The following is a 24,472-nucleotide window of genomic DNA, read 5'->3' on the forward strand; positions in this document are numbered from 1 at the left end:
ATCAAAATCAAAGATATCATCATGTAAAATGAAGACAGCAAAGCCTACATTCAGATGACTGCAAAAATGAACAGAATATTTTCCAGGTTCACCAATCAAAAGGTGCCACCCTCTTCCCCACTCATGGAATCTGAACTAGCCTTGTGACCTCTTTTGACCAACAGGACACAGCAGAAGTCATGTGTGAATTCTAAACCTAGTTCTCAAAGAGCCTTGCAAATTCTACTCTTGTTGCTCTTTAAACTCCTGCAACAATAATGTGAAATAATCTAGGCATAATTGTTAATTTTATGCGTCAACTTGACTGGGACTTGGGGTGCCAAGACATTTGGTCAAACACTATTCTGGGTGCATCTGTTGGGGTGATTTTGGATGAGGTTAACATTTGAATTGGTCAACTGAGCAAAGCAGATTGCCCTCCCTAATGTGAATAGGCCTCATCTGATCAACTGAAGACATGAACAGAACGAAAAGGCTGAGTATGAGGGAATTTCTGTCTGGCTGCATTGAGCTGGGACACAGGTCTTTTCCTGCCTTTGGACTGGAACTGAAACACTGGTTTTTCTTGCTGGCTTTCAAATGGAACTTTCACAATCAGCTCTCATGGGTCTCCGGCTTGCCAACTGTAGATCTTGGGACTTCTCAGCCTCCATAATTATATGGCTCAATTGCTTATAATAAAGCTTTTTACATGCACAGACCACACACCCCTTATAGGTTCTGTTTCTCTAGAGAACAAAGACTAATACGATAGGCTGGCCTATTGAAAGATAAGACGCATATGACACAGATTTTCTGTCAGCCCTGCAAATAGTCTCTCAAGCATCGGAAATGTAAATGAGGCCATCACAGATCATCCAGAATTGTCAACATACCAGTTGACCAAAGAAAAATCAAAGTATCTAGGGATCAGCCCAGTTGGCCCAAACCAAAAGAAGTGATGAGCCAACCACAGAATTATGAGCAAAATAAACAATAGCTGTTTTAGGGAACAAATACTTCAGGGTAGTTCTTAAGCGGCAAAAGCTAAATGACATACCAGGGGTATGCTTATTATTCAAGCTAAATATGGAACAGGGTTTGGCTACAATGAACACCATCTAAAGGAAATTAAGTTCATAACTGTATAATATGCAATGTGGACAATTATATTAGAGAAGCACAGGAAAATAAGTGGTAAAATAAATTGCAAGGGTTAAGGTTATCTAAGAGGGTAAAACTGTATGAGGGGCACAATTAGAAAATTAAACTGGTGTGATATTATAGCCCGTGAGGTAGGCAAGAACCCGATGACAGACCATGAGGGGAAAAAAAGACACATGAAAATAGTCAAATTTGGTCATACTTTAAAAGATTCAATATGTGTGGAGAGTAAAGATGAAATATAAAATGTGATGTTAACAGTAGAGTGATGAATGGGAAGGTGATATGGTTGATTAAATAACTGTAAGATTAGTTTTGTATTAGAATCACCTAAGGAAATTCTTAAAGATAAATATTCTTAGGACTCTCTCTCACAGACTAATTCAATAAGTTTGGTGAAATTGACAATCTAAATGTTTAATAAGCACTTTAGGTGATTCTGCTGTAGCTGGAATTATAAATCACTGTCTACGCTAGAGGAATAACTGGGTCAAAATACTTCATGTTATCCTTAACATAGGTAAAATTTTAATATTAACAAAGAAAAATTTTGCTTACATATTTGTAATTTTATACCAAAATATTAAGTTTCTATCTCTAAAAAACAATCAGCTTTTTGGTTAAGTGTACTGCTAAAGAAATTACTCATGTATTTGCATACACACCTATTACTCTTAATAAAATGGCTAAATAAGACTCAATAACTAGCACTGTGATTAAAAATTGAAGTACCCTATTGAGTATAAGTAACACAAGTAAGATAAGCCTGGCCTACAACTAGAAGTTTTCTTTGATCAAAATCAATATAAACTTGGCAATGTAAAAATCACTATGTATGGTCTCATGTTTAAAATTGTTTTAAAAAACTCTAACACTTACCTTTTAGTTTTATTATAGTCTTTAAGTAAATTAAAAGACTGTAACACAACATACTTACTTTATTGCTTTGGATATCAGGATGAGGTGGTGAATCAAAGTTTATTATGGCATGTAGAATATCATGTGTTAGATTACTAAGGTGCAGTAATGAATTGGCAACTACTGTTTTAGCACTGGCTGTACAAGCAAAGAGGAGAGGAACTGAGGTTTGCTCTGACAAAGGGCTAGGAAATATTGGTTCTGATGTTTCCTTAAAAACAAAGGAAAAAAAAGATTAATCAACCATTTATAGTTATAATCCATTACTCATGTAACTCAGCGGTTTCTTTGAAAATTTTCAAAATAATTAAAAATTAAAAGCACAACAAACTTTTTATAGAATTAAAAGTGATTTGAGGAGGTCCACATTCTACCAATTATATTGTAAACTGATGATACTCTTATTATAAGAAGTTTATCACCTCATAAGGTATTAATATAAGAATGTAGAGTATGCATTCAGCATACCGAAGGGCCTGATATCAAATTGTCCTTAAACTGCAATACAAACACATTTCTAGGAATTCATAATATGAAGCACCACACAAAAAAGAACATTCCTTAAAGCAACCATATGAAGAAAGTCAACAATTTTAATATTTAAAAACAAGCAATATCAAAAGCTTTTTTACACATGTACTATTTTGACTGGCTATCATGTAAGTTACATACCTGCTGAGATTCTTGTAAAAGCAAAATCAATTCCATTCTCACAGAAGCAAGACCCCCACCATGTGATCCATGAAGTATGCAGTAACTAAGAAACATCCTCAGGAGTGACTGATATTTCAAAAGCCACTGTTTTTTTTCCTGAAAATTTTCTTTCAGTTGTTTCACTTTTGTTTGGTGAAGCAAATCTTCACCATCTTCATTTAATCCCAATTCATCTCCATTTGTACTAAATGCAGATTGTAATTCTTCAGCATCTGAACAATAGTCACAAGTTCTTTGAAGAGCTATTACCTCTTTTTCAAGCCAGTGGTAAAGTTGATAACGTAATTTTCCACCATCTATTTCATAACCAGTAGATAAAGTACGAAGTTCTACTGTGAGAATCTTTAAACATGCTCTAAATTTTAATTGAACTGCAATTATATCTTCTGATGGACTTAAAATGTCATTTTCATCTAGTGTGCTGAGAGATTCTGTGTAATTAGAACTTGTTTCATCTATTTTTTTTCCCATTTTTCTCTGTAAAGGTTTGAGTTCTTTCATTGAAAGAGGAAGATCCTCATTTTCTTCTTCATTATCACTGTCCCACTTTAATTCTAAAGAGTCATCCTGAAATACAACACTTGGTTGGCTCCAGTCAAAAGAAAGAGTGGAGTTTGACTGCTTCTCTGAGGAACCCTCTGAAGAAGATCCAAAACCATTCATCAGCGACTGTGACCAATCAATAACAGAAGACTTATCTTCCCTTGCATCCAATTTTAATAGAGAAGTAGGAGAACAGTCTTTACTAGTATCCAGAAAACTAGATGTTCTACAAAAAGGTTTCGTTTTCTTAATGACTTTTGGTATCTTTGATAATACTTCCAAAGCCAACATGGGGCAGCCAGCTTTTAAATGAGCACTGGCAGTAGTAAAAAATAATCTTCTTTCATTCAAATTAATTGTTCCTGCCAGTCCACTTTTTCCTGTTAAACTCACATGTGTGGAAAATGCATCAGATGATCCAAAATGGTGTCTCAGCAAAAGAGGATGTGTTCTTAAATAATTGTAAAAATTAAAAACTGCAGGATTACAGGCTGGCATTACGACTTGACCTGAAAGTAAATTCATTTTATGAGTCAAAAAAACTTCTTCGAGAGTAGTATTGGTAGTCCTTTTTCTCTACTATGGCACCTTTATCTACCTGATCTTTTAATAGGCCACACAAATATATAGCACTGAACAGACAAACCATATTTGTAATCAAAGTGTTCTAACACGGTAGAAAAACAAAGATTATGATGCTTTTATATTTCTCTAGGTAACAATCTAAGATTATTTAAAATATTCGCTTACGCATTCTTAGTCCTTTTTTCTCCTATTTTCTTGGACATTCCTTCTCAGTCTGCTTTGCTAGACCTCCTCATCTACTCTACCTTTGAATGTAAAGCATCCTATAGTTCAGTGCTTGATTGCTTTTCTACCTACATCCCCTGCATGAACTCATATAGTTCATGTCTTTAAATACCATCTCTATGCTAATAACTTGCATATCTCTATTACCAGTCCCAATTTCACCCTGTAAATCTAGACTACTACATCCAAAGGCCTACATCACAATTCCACTTACAGGCACATACTCTTGCCTCAGGACCTTTATATTTAGTGAGCCGTTGACCTAAACCTCTCTTTACCCAGTTATCTATACTGACTACTCAATTCATTTCAATTAAGTCTCTGCTCAAAGGTCACCTTATCAGAGAAGTCTTCTCTATCTAAAGCAACACTTCCCCAAATCTGCTCCCAGTCTTTCCCATAGCATTTTTCTGCTGCTCAAGCTAAAACTCCAAGAGTTATCCTTCATTTTTATTCCCTTCACATTCCATATCCAGTCCAGTCCTATCTAGTCAACCTTAAAGTTATATTCCAAATCCAATCACTTCTCTCTATCTCCACTCCTACCATCCTGGTCCAAGCCACTAATATCTTTTAAAATTTTCTTCTAAAATACAGTTTTAACTGGTTTTGAAAGTATGTAATCATATATTAATCCAAAATCAAAATATATTTTTGACATGACTATTTGGTATAAAATAAGTGACTGAAAAAGACCTTTTCTTTTCCGTTTTCGTCACAGAGGCCAGTTTGGAAATCTTCAGCTCAGCTGACTATGAGACTAGAACAACTGAGTAGCATGGCTTTCTCATAAACTTCTCATAAAAAGACACATGATACTTCCTAATTGAATGAAGCTATATCAAAACCTATAAATTAGAACCTTTTTCTAATTAGTACTCCAAAAGATATGATACCTACTATATCACCCATCATACACAATTCAATTTTACCTATGGAAAAATACTTAAAAAGCATAACTCATCATTTTTTCAGAAAATTATATAGTTACATTTTATACTAATATCTAAAAACAAAAGGTAGAAGTAGACTCAACAGGGAAATTTTAAAAAATTCTCTATCCTCACTCATGAACGAGACAAAAGATTTTTAATCATATCGCTTAAGTCAACTTTCTTTATAATAAAAATTATAAAATGAATAACATTAACTTTCACCTAAGATAAACTGACTTTATATTAGTATTTTCTTCAAAATATTCATATTCAAATGTTTACTATTATGTTCGATACACTGATTTCATAAAAGAAAAAATCTAAAATCCTAACTTTTCAAAAGATTTATTTTACTGAAAAAAAAAAACCCAATGCCCCCCCCCGCCAAAAGTATATATAACTGTGTCCCCAACTAAATCATAAAGTCTTAGACCATGATTTCAACTTGCTTTATGTTACTCTTAGTACCCAATAGTATGTTCTGTATCCAGCAAATACTAATAAAACTCTTAATCATTAACATCTTAGAAGAGCAGCTTACCATCATCCTCTCTGATAGGTTGCTTTATTAATGTTTCCAGAGCACTACTATAATCCTCCAAAATCCAATATGCCATACTTCGAAGAAAAGGGTCATAATGCATACTGATATTCAATGAATTGAGTTCACTGACAGGAGAATCAATTCCCAAAACTTTTTTACGTAAAATAGACCTATATGTTACAGATTTATCAAATTCAGACTCATAGAGTCTTGCTATTGTAAGAGCCAACTGAATGTCATTCAGTTTCTCAAGACAAACCTTAAAAAAAAAAAAGAAATATTGTTTATAAGTAGAATGGGGTATCTTTCATTTAAGAAAAATTCAGCTGACTCACTAAAAACTAGATGAACACAAGGCTTTATTAATAATAGAAATTAACAAAGAAGGACATAAACAAAACATATACTGCTACCTTTAGTAAGTCTACTTAACAACATTTATGCTAATAACTTGCAAATCTACATGCTAGTATGAAATATATATTTATAAAAAGAATATACCTAATGAGGAAATACTAATAGCAGCAATTCAAATGACATATTTTGTTTTATTCTTGAACTTTTACTCTTTCCCATCCACCTTAGCAGACTATAATGTTTCCAAATAAAAAAGTTATCTGAATCATTTGTATGAAATTTTGAGCATAAGGGCAATTTGAGATAGAAATGTTGAATCTTAAATGTTCATAATTTTTTTAAGGTTTACTGGGAAATAATCAGTTTAAAATGTGCTAAGGTTCATCAATTAAGAAAGAGCCAAATATAGGTTCAAATATGTTTAAAAAGATATGACAAACTTTCTTATTTAACTTGCTCATGAATACTCTTTTAAAGAGTCAGATCAATTACCTATCTTTACCAACCAACACAACATACTTAATCTTAATTCTGTATAAATATCATTCAAGCTAAATGACAAAATTTTGAAAGTCGCTATTTAAATATTATCTGTTACTTTAAGTATTTATAGCCTTGTGTTATTTCCACTATACTTAAGTTGAAATAAAAAAATAAAAAAATTCAGCCTGAGATAAACACCTTAAGAATGACAATGCTAATTTTATAAAGGTTTCATTACCTCAATTGCATCTCTCAAGCAACCCGCTAAAAGAAAAAATGCTGCAGAATGTTCAAATCTTTGTTTGCCTAACAAAGAAAAAGCATTCTTTAAAGCTGCCTTACGCCATCTCTCATCTTCAAAATTGTGTCCAAAAAACTGTGTCATCTTGGTGTCTTTTTGGGATCTATAAAGAAGAAAAAATGTATAAAAATTTTGAAACACAATGGTTCTACATTAAAACAAATTTTGTAAAGTTAGCCCCTTAAAGGTTCGGACTCAAAAGAAACGTTTGTCAGTTCATAACATACTATATACATCTGCTTCTTTTCAGAGCAAAACAACATTTCTGGTAAACATTTATTTTTTCATATGTATCTCAGAGATTATTGCAAAAATTTCTTTCAAACTACAAAGTACATCAGCAGCACTATGAAAATTTTTTTTTTAATCCAAGAGAATATATATAATTTATATCAACTTCTATGCTACTTCACTGTTTAAACCTCTTCAATCACTCTTTACCCCCATCTAAAGATGACTTCGGTCATCAAAACCTAAAGAATCTGTCCTGATTTGAAACAATCCTAAAAGATCTAGTCTCTTAAAAATCTGATTGGTACCATGATTTTCCTCCAAAGGTTACTGTTAATGTGGTTTCATCTGGAAATGAACTCAAAACAAATAGTATTTGTATTTATGGTAATCGTGTTCAAGAAATCTTGCCAAGGACAAGTGAAAAAGAAAAACTCTAAGTGACCCAAGCTCAAGAATGGGGTGCAGGCCCATAGAAGGACAGCAGTTTGGAAGGATAGCCTGGTCCATAAGCTCTTAATAGGGCATAAAGTAGATGCCTGTTCCAGATTATACCAATTCATCTTCTTCCTACAACAGATACAAACTTCTGGTTTAGTTCTTTGTTCTATAGGAACATTACAAGATATTCTTAAAATAATCAAAAGAATATTTTTCTGAACTCATAAACCTGAAAACTAAAGTGACCTCATCAGTATCTTCTGCTCTGGAAAACACCTGGGCTTCTTCTTTATGAAATATCTCCTTAAATATAAAAATAACTAAGAATATTTATTAATCACACTAAGAATGACAAATCTTTACTTCATACATTTATTCCTTATAAATTTTTTTTTCATTTTAAAGCAGTTTTCTCACCTACCTATATAATCCCCAAATCACAGCTTTCTTTTTCATTGCAAGGTAAAAAATGGCAGCATCTAAAGGATCATTCTTTCTATAAAAGGCTGCTTTGGCTACCTATAATTAGAAAATATTGGTCAAAATTTCACATAAATACTTAAGTGACTAGTTTCCTTCATATACAAACTGGCACACATTATCTTTTTAAATGTTCAATAAATTTAAAAATGTGTATATAAATGCATGCATGTATACATGCATGTATTTATTTACTTAATAATTACAAAATAATTTGTGGTGGCGGCCTCCAAGGATAGACAGGTAGGACTAGAACTATACTTTTCATTATAAGCTCTTCTATACTATTTTATTTTTCTAAACATATATAGATATTATTTTGTAAAAACCAGAAATATACTAGTGAATAAATGTGTCAACTAGAATTAGAATATGCATTTTAAAATTTAACATGATATTTTCAAATATAAAGACTATTTAAAATCATTTGTTACTGCTTCAAAAAAAGAGTAACGGGAGAAAAAATATGGAATGTCATTTGAAGGAACATCCAAAATATATTAATTCACCTTTATAGCAACATAAATTACCAACCTTTTCTATGCATTTGCGTAAGATGCGAGTATTCCGGACCCACCACCCCACACCCATAGCTCTCAGTTCAGACCAAGTGGGATTATCTTTCTGCAGTGCCGGCAACATGTTCAGCAGTTCTTCTTCTGCTACTGAGTGAAACGCCCAGGCAAAATGACTAGTAGACAAGCCTAAAGAAATGACAAAAATAGTGTTTATAAGAAATATAAGCATGGTTAGACAATGATTATCAGAAACGCATGTTCCATATTTGCAATAAAAAAATGTCTAAACTTTACATAAAACTCAAAAGTTATAATTAAGTGTTTAAGACTAGAAGGAATATGGGTTATTTTTTTCCTAGCTTCTCCAAACAATTGTATCATTTCAATATTTTCTACAATGGACACATATTCTCTATATTTAAAAAATGTATTTTCAAAAAGAAAATGTTTTGGCAAATGTGACTGTGTTGAGTATTTTTGTTCTCTAGCTATTATCCATGAACTTTCTTAGGAAATGAGAAGCATTTAAAGAGATACTCTATATACTGGTTTGATTCTTCTTAAAGTTGATTCTCATCTTGGGTATCTGGTCAAGACAGTGGAGTAGATAAATGCTGTGCTTGCCTCCTCTCATGACCACATCAAAATTACAACTACAGGACAGCCATCATTGGGAGTAGAATGAAGGGTAGCTGAACAGAAGTCCTACAACTAGGGACACACAGGAGAGGCCACCTTGAGACTGATAGCAGGGGTGGAGACATGGAATAGGCTGGTCCCACACCTGTGTGTGGGTGTTGAGAATCAGGAGGAATATCTATCTCGGTTATGGAGGTCCCCTGGAGGACCGTGGGGTCCTGGCCCCAAACAGGGCTTCCTAATCCTGGGTTCTAGTCCAGGAAAAGAAGTCCCCACAATTTCTGGCTGTGAAAACCAGCAGATATTGTAGCAGAGTAAAATATAGGGCCATGGGAGTCAAAGACACTGCTCTTCAGAGCCCACATGTGGACTTACTCGGTGATGGACTCACTCACTCCGAGCTCCAGCACTCAGGCAGCAGCTCAAAAGGTACCAGGGACATCTGGGAAGGAAATGAGTTGTCTCGTTTCAGGGTGAGGGCAGGGGGTAGCAGCTTTCTCCCACACAGCTTTCTCCCACACATAAGTCCTGGAAGAAGCTGTTGTGCCTTTGTTGAGCCCTCTCCTGCCTGGAGTAACAGACTCAGACCACCATGTCTGAGTCTCTATCATCAAACTGACTACTTTGCCTCAGTGTTTCCCTAAGATCTCACCCACTTAAACGCAGGCCCGCCCAAGCCATTTCCAGTAGATTTTCCATACAAATGCCCTTACTTGGCTTAAACTGGGGACTTTCCTTAAATTTCTCAAAGGTTCACAAAATCTAAATAAGCAGCATCTGGCCTCGGCATATCTCATACCTATTACTGAGCAGCCCTAAGCCTGGCACTAGTGGAAGCTGGCCTTGATTTATAGCTCGAAGCACATCAAAGCCCAGCATGGAAGATGGCTAACCAAAGATTCCTTGGTGGCTCAGGCAATATGACTCCGGACAGGGCACAGACAGTGGCTGAACCTGGCCTGCAGCAGGGCACCTTCCAGGAGGCCCTGGCCTGTAAACATGGTGGCCAGCTTTTGGTCTGAGCCAGAGTACTACTCAGAGCCACATTCGAGGACAATGCACCCAAAGGGCAGACTAGATGGCACTAGAACCCTGCTAAAGCTAATTCTGCTCTGTAAGGTCAGCTCCTGTACAACAGCTCCTCTATTGTAGTTACTGGCCAGTCTCACAGCCCAAGGATCAATCTCTCATGTTCATGTGCAAACAGCAACCAAGGCTTAACAATAACAGGAGGTCCCACTCAACTCGTAAAAGGAACACACTTGAAGCACTCAGGTCAGGTGACCAGGAAGACTGTGCCACTGGGCTTCATAGGACACTACTACATAAGGCTACTCTACTAAGCCAAGGAGAAATAGCAGCCCTATCTAACACATAGAAACAAACACAGGGAGGAAGCCAAAATGAGGAGACAAAGAAACATGTCCCAAATAAAAGAAAAGAGCAACGCTACAGAAAAAGAACTCAACAAAATGGAATAAGCAATCCATCAAACGCAGAGTTCAAAACACTGGTTATAAGAATGCTTGACGAACTTAGGGGAAGAGTAGATGAACTCAGTGAGAACTTTAACAAAGAGATTGAAAACATAAAAGTAGAAATCTAAAACACAAAAAAGAACCAATCACAAATGAAGAATACAATACATGAAGACTACCTTAGGAGAAATCGACAGTAGATTAGATAAAGCAGAAGTTCAAATCAGTGATTTAGAAGATAAGGTAGCAGAAAACACCCAATCAGAAGAGCAACAACAACAAAAAAAGATTTCAAAAAAATGAAGACAGTTTAAGGAGCCTCTGGGAGCATATCAACATTTGCATCATAGGGATGCCAGAAGGAAGAGAGACCAAAGAACTAAAAACCTACTTCAAGAAATAATGATGGAAAACGTCCCTTACTTGGTGAAGCAAATAGACCACACAACCTCAAGAAGTGCAAAAAGTCCCACATAAGATGAAGTCAAACAAGTCCACATCAAGACACATCATAATTAAAATGCCAAAGGTTAAAGACAGAGAGAGAATCTTAAAAATGGCAAGAAAAAAGCAGTTATCTATAAGGGAGCTCCCAAAAAACTGTCAGTGAATTTCTCAATGGAAGCTTTGTAAGCCAGAAGGGAATGGCACAAAATAGTCAAAGTGATGAAAAGGACATACGACCAAGATTACTCAATCCAGCAAGGCTATCACTTAGAATAGAAAGACAGATAAAGACTTTCCCAGACAAGAAAAAGCTAACAAAGTTCATTACCATCAAGCCTGTATTACAGAAAATGTTGAAAGGACTTCTTTAAGAAGAAGAAATAAAAAAGATCAAAAATATGAGAATGGGGTTACAGGTTAAAGTAGTACAAATTAGTAGTTGATAGACAGTCACGAGGATGGGGACCATGGCACAGGGAAAGCAGTTGGCATTAATGTAATGGCTAGATGGAGAGCCAGAGGAGAGAAAGAGCAATTAAGGGGATTGTTTTATAAACTATATAAATGTCTAACCAATGTAATGTATACTTGAAACTAATAAAATAAAAAAAATATAAATAATAAAATGGCAATACCTACATATCAACAATTACTTTAAATGTAAACAGATTAAATGCTCCAATCAAAAGATAGAGTGGCTAAATGGGTAAAAACACACATAGACTGAAAGTAAAAGGATGGAAAAAGATGTTTAATGAAAATGAAAACAAACAAAACAGCTGGGGTTTCAATACTTATACCAGACAAAATAAACTTTAAAACAAAGGGGCTATAACAAGAGACGAAGAAGAACCCAGTTCCACTTCTGGGTATTTATCTGAAGAAACCTAAAACATTATTTTAAAGGAACATGTGAATCCATTACATTCACTGCAGCATTATTTTCAATAGGCAAGATATGGAGGCTACCTGGGTGTCCATCAATGGATGAATGAATAAAGAGGTGATGCATATATACAACATGGATAGACCTAGAGGGTATTGTCCTGAGTGGAATAAGTCAGACAAAGATAAATGCCATATGATTTCACTTATGTGTGGAATCCAAAGAAGAAAATAAACAAAACAGAAACAAACTAGAGAGAGATACAGAGAACATTTTGTTGGTTGCCAGATGGGAGGGGTTTGGGGCTGGGTGGAAATGGGGAAGGGATTAAGAATACAGATTTCTTAGTGGTTACAGAATAGTCATGATGATGTAAAGTATAGCATAAGGAATATAGTCAATAATAATGTAATAACTATGTATGCTGTCAGGTGGATACTTGGTTTATCGGGATGATCACTTTGTAAGCTATATAAATGTCTAATCACTATGTTGTACACCTGAAACTAAGAAAATATCATTCATTAACTGTAATTAAAAAAATTAAAAAACTATTTTACAAAAAGCTGATTCTTATCCTCTCAGTCAATATTTGTATTGTTCATTTTATTCCATGGAATTAAAAAAGTATCAAATAGACAGTATAGTTTGGTGAACAGACCTTAAGACTGTAAGGACTCTGAAACCAGAATACAGACATTAAATTCCAGCTCCATCCCTAATTAATTATTTAATTCCTGGCAAGCTAGTCTCTTGAGTCCTCAATTTCCTCATTTACAGAATGTGAATAATCAAGGTACCTACCTTATTGTTGTAAAGGGTAAATAATATAAAGTACCTGGCACATAACAACTTATTATCTCACATCACAATAGGAAGATAGTTTTATATTTATACAGCACTATTATTTATTTTTAATTACTTAATTTTTTATGGTGACCTTGGTTAATGAAATCCAGTAAGTTTCAGCTGTACCCTGTGTGTTCACCTCCTATAGTTAGATTTCTGCCACCGTATACAGCACTATGTATATCAGCAATTCCCTCAGCTTTCAGGCCCAACATAGAGTGTTTATTGTTCAGCTTCTATTTTGTCTCTTCACAGTATATTTTGTTTAGTATTATTAGGTGAAGTAAATGTTTAAGATGTGACTTTCACATATATGGACTGAATGTCCTTGTATCCAGTGCCAAAGAATCTGAAATTCTCACTATATCCAAATCTTTAAAAATAAAGAAATAGAAAAAAAAAAATCCTATGCTGTGAATAGACTGTTATTCTAAATTAATTTTAGGTTTCTATTATCTCTCAATCAAGTTCAATAATTTTTCAAAAATAATTAAAGAATTTGACTTAGAATTTTAAGCTTTACTTTTTCAAAGTTAAATGTAAAATGAGGGGAAGTAGAAAGCAGGAAAAGAAACAGAAAGGAAAAATAAGAGACAAAGACCAATTAGCAGAGGGTAACCAGTGGAGTCCCAGTAACAATTTAAACCCATAGAGCCAATAATGCTGGAAGCCAGCTCTCTCTCTTGCACTTCCTGGACCAATAAATGTCCTGTTTTATGTTACCTCAAACTTAAGTACTTCTGTTACTTTGAGAGTCCTCACTAACAGGATGTAACGGTATCTGAAATATTGTTAAACTAATACCTAAAATACACCTTAATGTTAAAAATACTTTTGGAGTCATTCTTTTTTAAAAAATAATTAAAAGTTAAATAAGTATTTTTTCTATAACAAAAATGTTTTTCAAATTTTAGAGAAAACAGCTGAATGTAGATAAATGTTAAAAGACAAAAGAAAATATAAAGAAGAAATTGAAGAGAAAGATATTAGTCTTTAATGTGTATAACAACACAGAACATTCTACTGCCCAGTTGCTAAATATTTCTATTTCTTTATTAACTCTTTCCATCTACCAAGAAAGTTCCAATATTTTAAGCAAAGAAAATTAAGAGGAAATAAACATTTTAAAAAATAAATTAAGAAAACTTAGATGTGTCAAATTTTTCATCATTATCATATCTGAGCCAAAACGAACTTAAAAAGTTCTCAAATCGTTCTTCTTCTACTAGCCTTACTTCCTTTTAATAGAATACTACCGAAATCACCTTGGTGAAGGAGCTGTGCTCGATAAGCTGGAAGGGAAGTTGTAAGAAAAGTATGAAGTCGAACAGCCAAAAGAAATTTCAACCCACATTCATCAAGAGTTTCTCCACCTATAAAAAAGAAAAAAAAAGTGTTACTTATTTTTATTCATAAAAAACCAATCCATCAGCAAAATACAAATCAATGCTAATAATTCTGGTAAGCGGCAAATGTTACAGCACCAAATGCAGACAAAACATTTTGAAACCGAAAAAGTTACCTGTCTAAATATCTCTAGTATTTCTTTTTTCTATATAAATATACATTACAGAAAATAGTAGTATAGTTAAATAATTTGAAAAATAATGAAGAGAATGGATTGACTTAGGGTCTGTGACATTTTTTATAATCGATCTCCTCTAATCTGAAACTTTAAGTTAAAATGTGACTAAATCTTAAAATAGTTTAACTTCCTCTGTAGCATATGTTACAATATTTCTCATATTGATTCGAGTCATATAAATTTTTAATTTTTTAATTTTTTCTTAAATTTACTCTATATTTTCCTTCCAAACACAATTAAAGGGGTATCATCTACTGATCTATATCTAGTACACAAGGCAAGACTTGTAATTTCAGATCTTATTTGCGATTTGATGAGAAGTCTACATTCAAATTTGTTCATAACTCAGGAAATTAAGAAGAAAAAAATGCCCTCTGAGTGAGGAAAAGATCTAATTTGATTATGTTTATTTTCATTATTCTAGGTAGGAGTATATATTAATGCTATTTAATAAAAAAAAAAAACCTCACTTTTAAAAACCAAATAACATGAGAAAAATAAAGCAGAAAGCACATTTGCAGTTAAAATAATATTTAATAAGAATGTTAACTTTTTCTAAACTCAAAGGATACAGCTGGATCTTTAACACTATTAAGGAGACAATTAGGTAAAAATTAAAATGACTGGCATAAAGAATATTTAGATAATTTCTCAGAGACTATGATTTAATGGAATAGTATACATTCAAGTTAAAACTATTATGAAGTCAGCAAAAACCTTCATGAGCATCATTTTAATAAAATTTTAGATTTTTTGTGTGTAAATAAGTAAAAATATCATCAGTTTTTCCTCTAGTCCTTGACCCAATTTTACCTTGGCTTCTGTCTCTGCTTTCTCCAATATCAGTGCTGGTAGTTGCGATTGTGTCTGCTAAGGCCATTAAAGACATCTGCTCCATCCTGCTGAGTCCTGGTAAACTAGAATGAAGTAAGTGGCCAGAAAGAACCTGAGCATGCTCAGGACCAAAGTAAGTTGGACTGTACTGTGAAAGGTCAATAACCTTGGGCTTTGTATTTTCTTCATCTGCCTCTAACACATGACTATCGGTCATTAAAGTTGAGGTCTGAAACAATTCATCATAACTTTCTTTTGATAACTGGTTTGAGTTATTTAAGGTACTCTGATTACTAGATTTCTCCAAAGATGAGTAATAGCTATCATCATCTGCTGCAAGTAAGGCATATAAAGGAAGTGGAGGGACAGAATCTATTTCTGTGTAATCTGTATTTTCACTCTTGTTGAATGCCTGAGGGTCTCTGGTAGTGCTTCCACTGGCACTGATAGTAAGAGACCTAAGGCGGCGCTCGTGATTGGACTCAGCTTCATTCAGAGCCACAACTTCTCCAGCAATGCACTTGACAAGATGTGACAAGATGGCCTTTGCTCTTCGAACTTTACCAAGATCCATGAGTTCCAAAAGCTGCAAGGGATGGTATTGAGGTAAAGTTGGAGAAAGAACATGAGCTGCTTCAAAAAGACCTGAATCCTCCATGTCCACAGAAGGATCAAATGCAGTTTTCTTTCCACAGATTTTCTGTGCAAGACTGGTCATGGATCGAGTCAGAGTTTTCTTTGGAGGATGTAATCCAGAATTTGATGAGTTACTCTGTTTTATTAAACTTATTATAGATGGAGTGCTCCCATTGTATGAATCTGTTATAACAGATTCTTGTTTAGAAGATGGCTGCCACTGGGAATATACATGCATTTCACAATCCATTCCTACCACCAGGATGCCATCCCGGACCCATGATAAAGAAACAGGAAAAGGTGGAAAGCCTTCTACAGAAGAAACCAAATCCACACTTCGTAATAATACAAATTTAGAAAGAGGCACAACTTTAGTACTTTCCCAGAGAGGAAATCCCAGGCTTTCCTTACCAGTATCTTCTTGTACCTTCCCAGCCAGAGGTCCATACATAAAAAGTTTTGATCCAATTCCTACAGTCAAGATGTGAGAACCATCTTCTCTAGACATCCAATCTAAGTGAACCAAACGCCTTATGTTTGATGTTATACTCTCTTTACTGGATAAATATACCTCTTGTTTATTATAGGCCACTAAATTGCTGTCAATGCTAATCCCAGAATCCAACACTGTATTTAACTCATCTAAATGAATTGTCTGTTCAAGGACCCAACACGAACCTCCTGTAGACTCACATTCAAATATACTTACATGCATCACAAAGTCCTGAGAAGATCTACTATTAGATGCAGGCTGCTTATATGCTACTGCTAAACGATTTGTGTGTGCACAGCTAACTTCTATAGGCCTACCAGGTACAGTTATACTACTAATGCTCTGAAGTCCATCTTCAATAAGTAATGGCCATTCTTCCCAAATGTAAACAAGATCCATTTTCCCATTCTTTGATGTGGCAAATTCTCCATCTGTTACTCTGCATCTCCAGAATCTTACTTTCTCATCTGAGCATGAAGTTGCCAATAAGTAGGGAGCGCTGCATATAGGATATATGGAAGAAGAACTCAAATGACCTAAAAATAATTCATTAACAAAATGTCAAATTTGGTTAAATATTAATATTTTCTTGTACTAAAGGTTTTAGTAAATGTTAATGTTAACATGTTACTGTTAACAATATAACAGTCTATATTTAGTATAAGGGTCAGCAAGATCAGTAAGAAGTTTTTAATAACATCAAGAAGATATATAAAAAGACAGTATTACCAAAACATAGAGCTGAAAGAGTATTCTGAGATAATTTACCTCAATTCTTGCATTTTACAGGCAAAGACCCTCAACCAAATGCATTAAATATCTTATGCCTAAATCGAACAGCTAGACTAAGGAAGAATTAGAAAACCTGAATTCTTGTCCTGATTCTCAACCCAATATTCTTTTCACAACACTTTGTTAGTTTTATATATTATTGTAAGTATCATTTTAAAGACATCAATACATTTTAAAAATATATTCATGGCTCCTTCTCCTTATTTTTCAACAGAATTTTTGGAATTGACCATGCTTACCTGAGTACTAAATGGGCCCTCACTGATTAAAGAGTATTTGATATAACTGAAGCTGAAAAAGTGGGACATACCATTTTCTTGGACTCAGTGTAACTATATACTCTTAATTTCCTAAACCAGGGGACAGCAAACTTTTTCTTAAAGGGTGAGATTATAATAACTATTTTAGGCTTTGCTAGCCATAGCTATTTAACTTTGCCATTGTAGAACAAAAGTAGCCATACACAAAAGCAAATGAATATGTGTTGCTATGTTCCACTCAAACTTGTTTACAAAACAGGTAAGTATTTACAAATACTTACCTGTTTTGTAAACAAGTTTGAGTGGAACATAGCAACACATGCCAACCCACCCTAAGCTATTCAACATAAACTACTAATTACAGTAAATGTTATATTGAACATTTACCATCTTTTAAAAGTATATTTTAACATAACTGTAATAAATTTTTTAAATTCCTCAAGGAATATAGCAGTATTGCAAAAGGACACAATTAGCATTGTATGTTGGTTTCTATGTGCTGAACAGAGAATAAAAAGCTTACCCTTCCCAAAAGCCTTGACTAAAAAAATTCTTAAGACCAGGAATAAAACTTTAACAGTAGTTCCCCCTTATCTGCAGTTCCTTTTCCATGGTTTCAATTGTCCATAGTTAATTGCAGTTCAAAAATAGTAAATGGAAAATTCCAAAAATAAACAATTCATAAGTTTTCAATTGCATGTCGTTTTAAGTAGCAAGATGAAACCTTACACTGACTGTCCATTTCCATCCGTCCCACCTAGGACATGAAAAATCCCTTTGTCCAATGTAGCCACACTTGGTCACTTAGTAGCCATCTCCGTTATCAGATGGACTGTTGTGGTATATCACAATGCTTATGTTCAAGTAACTCTTATCTTACTTAATAATGGCCTCGAAGCCCAAGAGTAGTGATGCTGGCAATTCAGATACGCCAAGGAGAAGCTGTAAAGCACTTTCTTTAAGTGAAAAAGTACATCTGTATAGGAAAAAACAGCATATATAGGGTTTGGTACTATTCCCAGTTCAAGCAGCCCCTGGTAATTTGGAACTTCTCCAATGATAAGGGGGGAACTACTGTGCCATATGCTGTTTTGCCAAACAAAACAATTTTTTTTTTTCCTTAGAACTTCTTTTCTTCTAAACCCAACTTGGGCCAAGTTAAATAAAGAGGGTTGTTTTTAAAAATATTCAGTTTCTCTTACATTTGCCATATTATTTTAATTGGAATGCAGTAGTAAAGATCATACTGTTCTGGCTAAAGGCAATAGCTCTTAAAAAGTGTGTCAATACAAAAGTCATTCTTTTTTAAACTTTAACTTTCCTTGCACATATGCCTCTTTTATTAAAATATACAAAGAAGCAGAACACAAGCATTATCTGAACACTGTTAATATATCTACACCTGCTAACTTCACCAATTAGAAAAAATAACAATGTGGCAAGCTGAAAAGCAATCAAAGTAACCAGTTAAAAAAAAAAAGAGAAGTAGAAAAGACCAAACCCCACACTTTGAAATATGAAAATGGAAGAATTGAGTGATAAGATGAATTTTGTCTTGGTTTTCCCGATATCTTTGAACAGGGGTCCCCAAGCCTCAGGCTATGAACTGTTACCAGTCCATGGCCTGTTAGGAACCAGGCCGCACAGCAGGAGGTGAGCGGTGAGCAAGGGAGAGTGAAGCTTCATCTGGGTTTGCTGCTCCTCGCCAGCACTAGTATCACTGCCTCAGCTCTACCTCAGATCATTACACATTAGATTCTCATAGGAGAACCAGTCTCTGGTGTCAAAAAAGTTGGGGACTGCTGCCCTAGGACAGTGGTTCTTTATCTTCTGTGTGCATTAGAATCACCTAGAAGGCTCGTGAAGACAGATCCCAGAGGTTGCCATTCAGTAAGTCAAGGGTATGGCCCAAGAATTTTGATCTCCAACAAGTTTCCAGGTAATGCTGATGCTGCTTATCTAGGGATCACATTTTGAGAACCAGTGCCCTAAGATGATAAATATATATACCAGCAACCACAACTCAGAACCTTTCACAGCATATGGCTCTGGGCAAATAAGGCGTAACATTACTATCTCTGCACTTCGTCTTCACAAAAGGATTTTTAAAAATTTTATTTTAGAAATCAATATTTAAGACTATTACTAGCTGACAGATCAGAGTAATCTGAAAACAATGAAAAATTTAAGTTTTCAATATAGGAATAAGATATTCTTTTCATTTCCGCTTCTGTTTGGATTTAAAAAGAGGTACTTCCCCGATTTTTAAATACCTAGTGAACACTCACATGGATTACAAAGTTTGTTTAGTCTCTTTTCACACAATTTACGAACCTGCTGATGGCTTCACACTTATTATCTCTACTCCTTCTGGCAAATGCAACTCTTGGCTATAAACCATTTCTGAAGACAAAGTCAGCTTGCTGGTACTCTGGAGATTTGCTCTGCAAGCCTGATACTTCTGTGAAAAAGGAGACAGGACCTTCTCTGGAGAAGAAGAATAATGTTCTTCTGGTTGCCAAATTGCTTCAGATATTTTGGTATCTACTTTTTCATCTATAAAAACATAAGAAAAGAACCAAAAACCAGGGAAATTGGGGGAAGCATATAAACATTACAATTGTTACATTTCATAATCCAAAACTATCTTATAAAAGATAAACATATTAGTATGATTCTTTATAACAAAATCAGAAAATCATTTTTTTAATTAGCTGAATTAATTATATTATCACTTAATAAGAACAGCTTTAACAATATGCACTGAACTATATAATTATATATGTTAATATAAACCCACTTAAAGTTCAGAAAAGAAAAGACTCACCCAATGAAACAGGAATAGATTTTAAATGTAAATTCCACATGTGTAACAATGAACGGTTGTCTTGCGTGCACTCTATTACAATTAGGTAGAACTTTTCAGAAAATCCATTAGGTGAGCTGCCTGGAGGTATTAATAATATTTTTTCACTACTAACATGCATAAATGAGACAATTTATTACATATACTAAGTCAAAACAATTTTTAAAAAAATCAGAACTCATATCTAAAGTTCCAAATACAAACTGGAATTATAGAATGTAAGCAACTTCTTTACCACATGAATTTGTATTAACTTAAAATTTTTATAAATATGCTATGCTTAAATTTCATTTTTGAATTGTTAGGTTTAAAAAATCACATATTACAGTCATCTAATATAATATAATGTTCACATAGGTTGGACCATATTAAGTAGGAAATTTCTGAACAGATAAGAACTATGAGATAGATACTTTAAGTCAACATCTCATGATGAAAATTGTGTTGCCAAACATATTTTGAAGTAAGTCCTGTAATGAAATGACTTATTAATGAAAGTTATCTAAAGAATAAAATATAAGTATTCATTACATAATGTATTATTCAAGAAAATTTTTCTTAGTCAACATTGCATAATTTAAGCAGTACATAAGTTACTCTAAACTTAAAAAGAAAAATGCATCTATCACAAAATAAGTGGTACATTATTCCCTGAAAAAAGCTTTTAAAATTTTTACATTTTTAATCCAAGCTTTTAATCCAAGCCTTTCTTAATTATAAGCTCGTCTTCATTATGTACAATATTATGTAAAGAAAAATTACATTATATAAATCATTATGTGATTATATAAATCACAGAATATATAAAAAAATCAGAGAGCAACTATTATTAGAGTGTAATCCTTTTGTCCTTTTAAATTTGGACAGGAAAAAAGTTTTCAAAGGAACCCTAGGAAAGAAAGATTACCAAAAATACCTTGAGACTAAATGAAAAGATAACTTTGGTAATGTGTTGTGAATAAGATAGGCATTTAAATGATAAAAATTAAGAGAAAGGAAAGGATAAGAGATTATACGAAAGAAAAAAGAACAGAAATCAATTTATTTCTGATAATTTTACTAACAAGAAAGAATGCACCAATAATAAAAACATCTGTTAAACATTTCTTCTCTTCTTAACGTTAAAGCAAAATTAAATGAAAACATAACTTCTTGGATATGTTCTGGAAAACTCTGATAATAATCGTTCTTATATAAAAGTCAGTAAGATATCCCTGAATATTTGAAGAAAAACTAGAAAAAATACTTAACTCTTAAAGAGAAAAAAAAAGTTAAAAAGTGAAAAATCTCAGAAAAGAAAATGCTAGAAAAGATGAAGATCAACCTTAAGCATAGAAGAGTAACTTCTTTAAAACGTTTTAAAGAGATTTGGATTGTTAACAATACTAACATTCTTATTAATATTTTAATAAGAAAAACAAAGAACATTTTTTTAATAACCCTTTATCCTGTACCTGATACTTTTATTTCCCATTTTTAAAGCATCTTTCCATCATTATATTCAGAGGTTACAAAAGCACTATAAGTGTTTTTGCATGGTTCGTGAATTCTTAGGAAAAATGATAGAATAAGTAAAAGCAGTGCTAAGAAATTAGACATTAACATAAAAATGCAGAACTCGAAGAAATACTTCTCAAAGAAGAAAAATGAAAAAAGGAAGAATAAACAATATACAAAAGAAGAAAAATAATCTAGAACAAACATAAAATGTGGTACTTGAGGCTTGATAACTGACTTTTAAAACAACAAGTACACACTATAAGGAAAGCCATTTTTGAGTTGGTTTGGCTCTGTAATTGAAAGTAATGATCAAGAGATTTTAAATTTATTTTGCTCTGTTATCCTTCATGCAAAATAAAGCAGCTAATATTGGGTGTAGGAGTTTAATATAATATTTTAAACTGTTTCATTATAAAAGTATTAAGAAACTTAGTCTTTAAATTATAATTTGAAGTTTTAAGCAACTGCTTAAAAACTGTAGGTTTCTAAAAGCTCAAGTGTCCATACTATCTACATTGTTAGGGCAGGAATCATCCATACAAAGAGCACTCATGCGTTAATGACAAAAAACATTCTTATTATGCTTTTTAAAAAACAAAATTAAATTTTTCATGTTTATTTCCTGATTGGAATAAAAAGATACTGATATTTATGATAAATAATTTGATGAACCTACATAGGAAAATTTTAACTTCAAACAGGTGACATGAAATGTATCAATTTATCTTTTTTAACTGCCTAACATACTCTACAGAATATTTCTTATAACATAAAAATTCTTCTTTACCTTCATCCAATAATGTTTTGTCTTTTCCAAGACTTTTCTTCTTGAAGTTATTCAAAATGAAGTCTTCTTGAAAAACATGAAGCAGCTGGGTTTTTTTGCCTTGCTGAATGTAAATAAATAGCAACATAAGTTGACATATATGTTGTTAACCTAATGCAAAGTGGCCAGAAAAATAATACTTACAAGTTTGGTAATGGGATCTAATGCAATAATGCATCCTGGTCTGGCTGTTGACTGTTGACTTACGATGTTAAACACTTCACCAACATATTTCTGTTTTTTAAAAAAATTAATATCTCCTTTATTAAACAATCAAATTAAAAATAATAATAAATAATGTGAAATTTCAGTCATAAAATTCAGTAATAAATATGTTCAAGTGGGGCTAAATAAGTTCACGAGTCTCTTTCATTACAAACATTCTAGTACTTGATCTTACTAGGGAATAACAAGGGAATGAATAAGAATTACAGGTCAGCTGGTGCAGAGAAAACAAAAGCAATGCTTGGTTATTGTAAGAGGGAAAAAGGATTTTATATCCATAAATGTGAAAAACTTACTTTAATCTCATAGAAACGCTTTAAGAATCAATGCTTTTTTAAGCATTGATTTTGAGATGAGGAGGATGGAGCTAAAGAAAGAAGCTGACATACTGTTTATATATGCTGATTTCTGGAGCCACTTATGTCCTGATTGCTCTTACCAAGGTCACATTGTTAAATTCAATCTTCACCATACTTGATTAACAGCAGCATTTGATCTTGATGCTCACTCCTTCCTCCTTGAAATAATTTTCTTCACTTGGTTTCATTATACACTATACTCGTCCCATTTCTAATAGTGGAATGCCCGAAGAGCCAATCCTTCTATCGCTTCTACTTTGCAACTCTGTTCTCTCCCTCAGTGATCTCATCCAGCTCTACAACTGTAAACTCGTATTCTGACAACTACTTACTTTATATCTTCAGACCAATCTTCCTCTAAACTCCAGAGACTAGCCTACTAGATCTCTTAGATGTCAAACAGGCATCTCAAAATTAATGTGCAAAGCCAGGCTATTGAATTCTCTTGCTTCTCAAAATATCTCTACTTAAACATTCTTCTCATCTCAAAGCAATTCTATTCTTCATAGTGCTCAGCTACGAACCTTAGGAGTCATTCTCTTTTTCTCACACAAACCTCATATACAGTCCAATCCTGACTATTTGATGTTCAAAACATTTCCAGAATTGACAATTCCTATTGTCTTTGTCACTACTTGCTACCATACCAAGATCCTTTGACTTTCTTCTAGATTATAATAGCTTCCTGAATTAGTCTGATTCCACTTTTGCTTCTCGTGTCTAATCTATGTAGTAACCAGAGTGATCCTTTTAAAACCAAAGTGAGATCATATCACTCTGTCATTTTCTTCAATGGTTTCTATGTTATTCCAGAGTAAAAGCCAAAGTTACCATAACGGCCTACGAGGCCTTCTTCTGTCCAGGCTAATTTCTGACTCATCCCTAACTATTCTCCTTCCACCTCACTCTGCTCCAGTCACGTGGTTTCCATGCTGCTCCTTTACATACCAAACATGTTCTGGTCTCAGGACTTTGGCACTGGCTGTTCTCTTCCTGTAATACTCTTCTTCTAAATATTCACATACTAGCTCCATCAACTACTTCAGGTCTTTACTCAAATGTCCCTTTTTCATGAGGCTTTCTCTGACCAGCACCACACCTAGCACTCCCTACCACTTTAGCTACACTGTTTCTCTCCATAGTTTATATTAATATATTTTTACCTTCCCCGCCGTATCTCTTCACTACATTGTAAGCTCAGATTTTTGTATCTTTTGTTCACATCTAAATTCTCAGCGCTTAAAACAATTCCTGAAAAATAAAAGGCTCTCACTACTATAGTAGCATTCCTACTATAATGCTATGTATGTATTTTGAAAAGGTTTGTTTTCTGCAAAACTATGCATTAAAAATAACTTAGGAATAAAACACGATTGGAG

The 24,472-nt window shown here is 33.6% G+C and overlaps 1 protein-coding gene across 10 annotated transcripts in view; it reads right to left on the reverse strand.

Annotated features, from left to right (window-relative positions):
• The window catches only part of DMXL1 (Dmx like 1), a 119,234-nt gene that overhangs the window by 52,717 nt on the left and 42,045 nt on the right, over window positions 1–24,472 (reverse strand). For all 10 annotated transcript variants that reach the window (XM_016145319.2, XM_016145317.2, XM_036226275.1 and 7 more), the window contains exons 14-25: window positions 22,654–22,743; window positions 22,471–22,573; window positions 20,145–20,264; window positions 19,652–19,873; window positions 15,116–16,801; window positions 13,983–14,090; window positions 8,435–8,604; window positions 7,842–7,939; window positions 6,686–6,851; window positions 5,605–5,866; window positions 2,734–3,827; window positions 2,081–2,272 (exon numbers count right to left, since the gene is read on the reverse strand). In XM_016145319.2, the coding sequence (XP_016000805.2) occupies window positions 2,081–2,272; window positions 2,734–3,827; window positions 5,605–5,866; window positions 6,686–6,851; window positions 7,842–7,939; window positions 8,435–8,604; window positions 13,983–14,090; window positions 15,116–16,801; window positions 19,652–19,873; window positions 20,145–20,264; window positions 22,471–22,573; window positions 22,654–22,743 (4,311 nt within the window). The remainder of the gene's footprint in view (window positions 1–2,080; window positions 2,273–2,733; window positions 3,828–5,604; window positions 5,867–6,685; window positions 6,852–7,841; window positions 7,940–8,434; window positions 8,605–13,982; window positions 14,091–15,115; window positions 16,802–19,651; window positions 19,874–20,144; window positions 20,265–22,470; window positions 22,574–22,653; window positions 22,744–24,472) is intronic.

Source organism: Rousettus aegyptiacus, unplaced genomic scaffold, assembly GCF_014176215.1.
Source record: "Rousettus aegyptiacus isolate mRouAeg1 unplaced genomic scaffold, mRouAeg1.p scaffold_m13_p_8, whole genome shotgun sequence".
NCBI classification, from domain to species: Eukaryota; Metazoa; Chordata; class Mammalia; order Chiroptera; family Pteropodidae; genus Rousettus; species Rousettus aegyptiacus.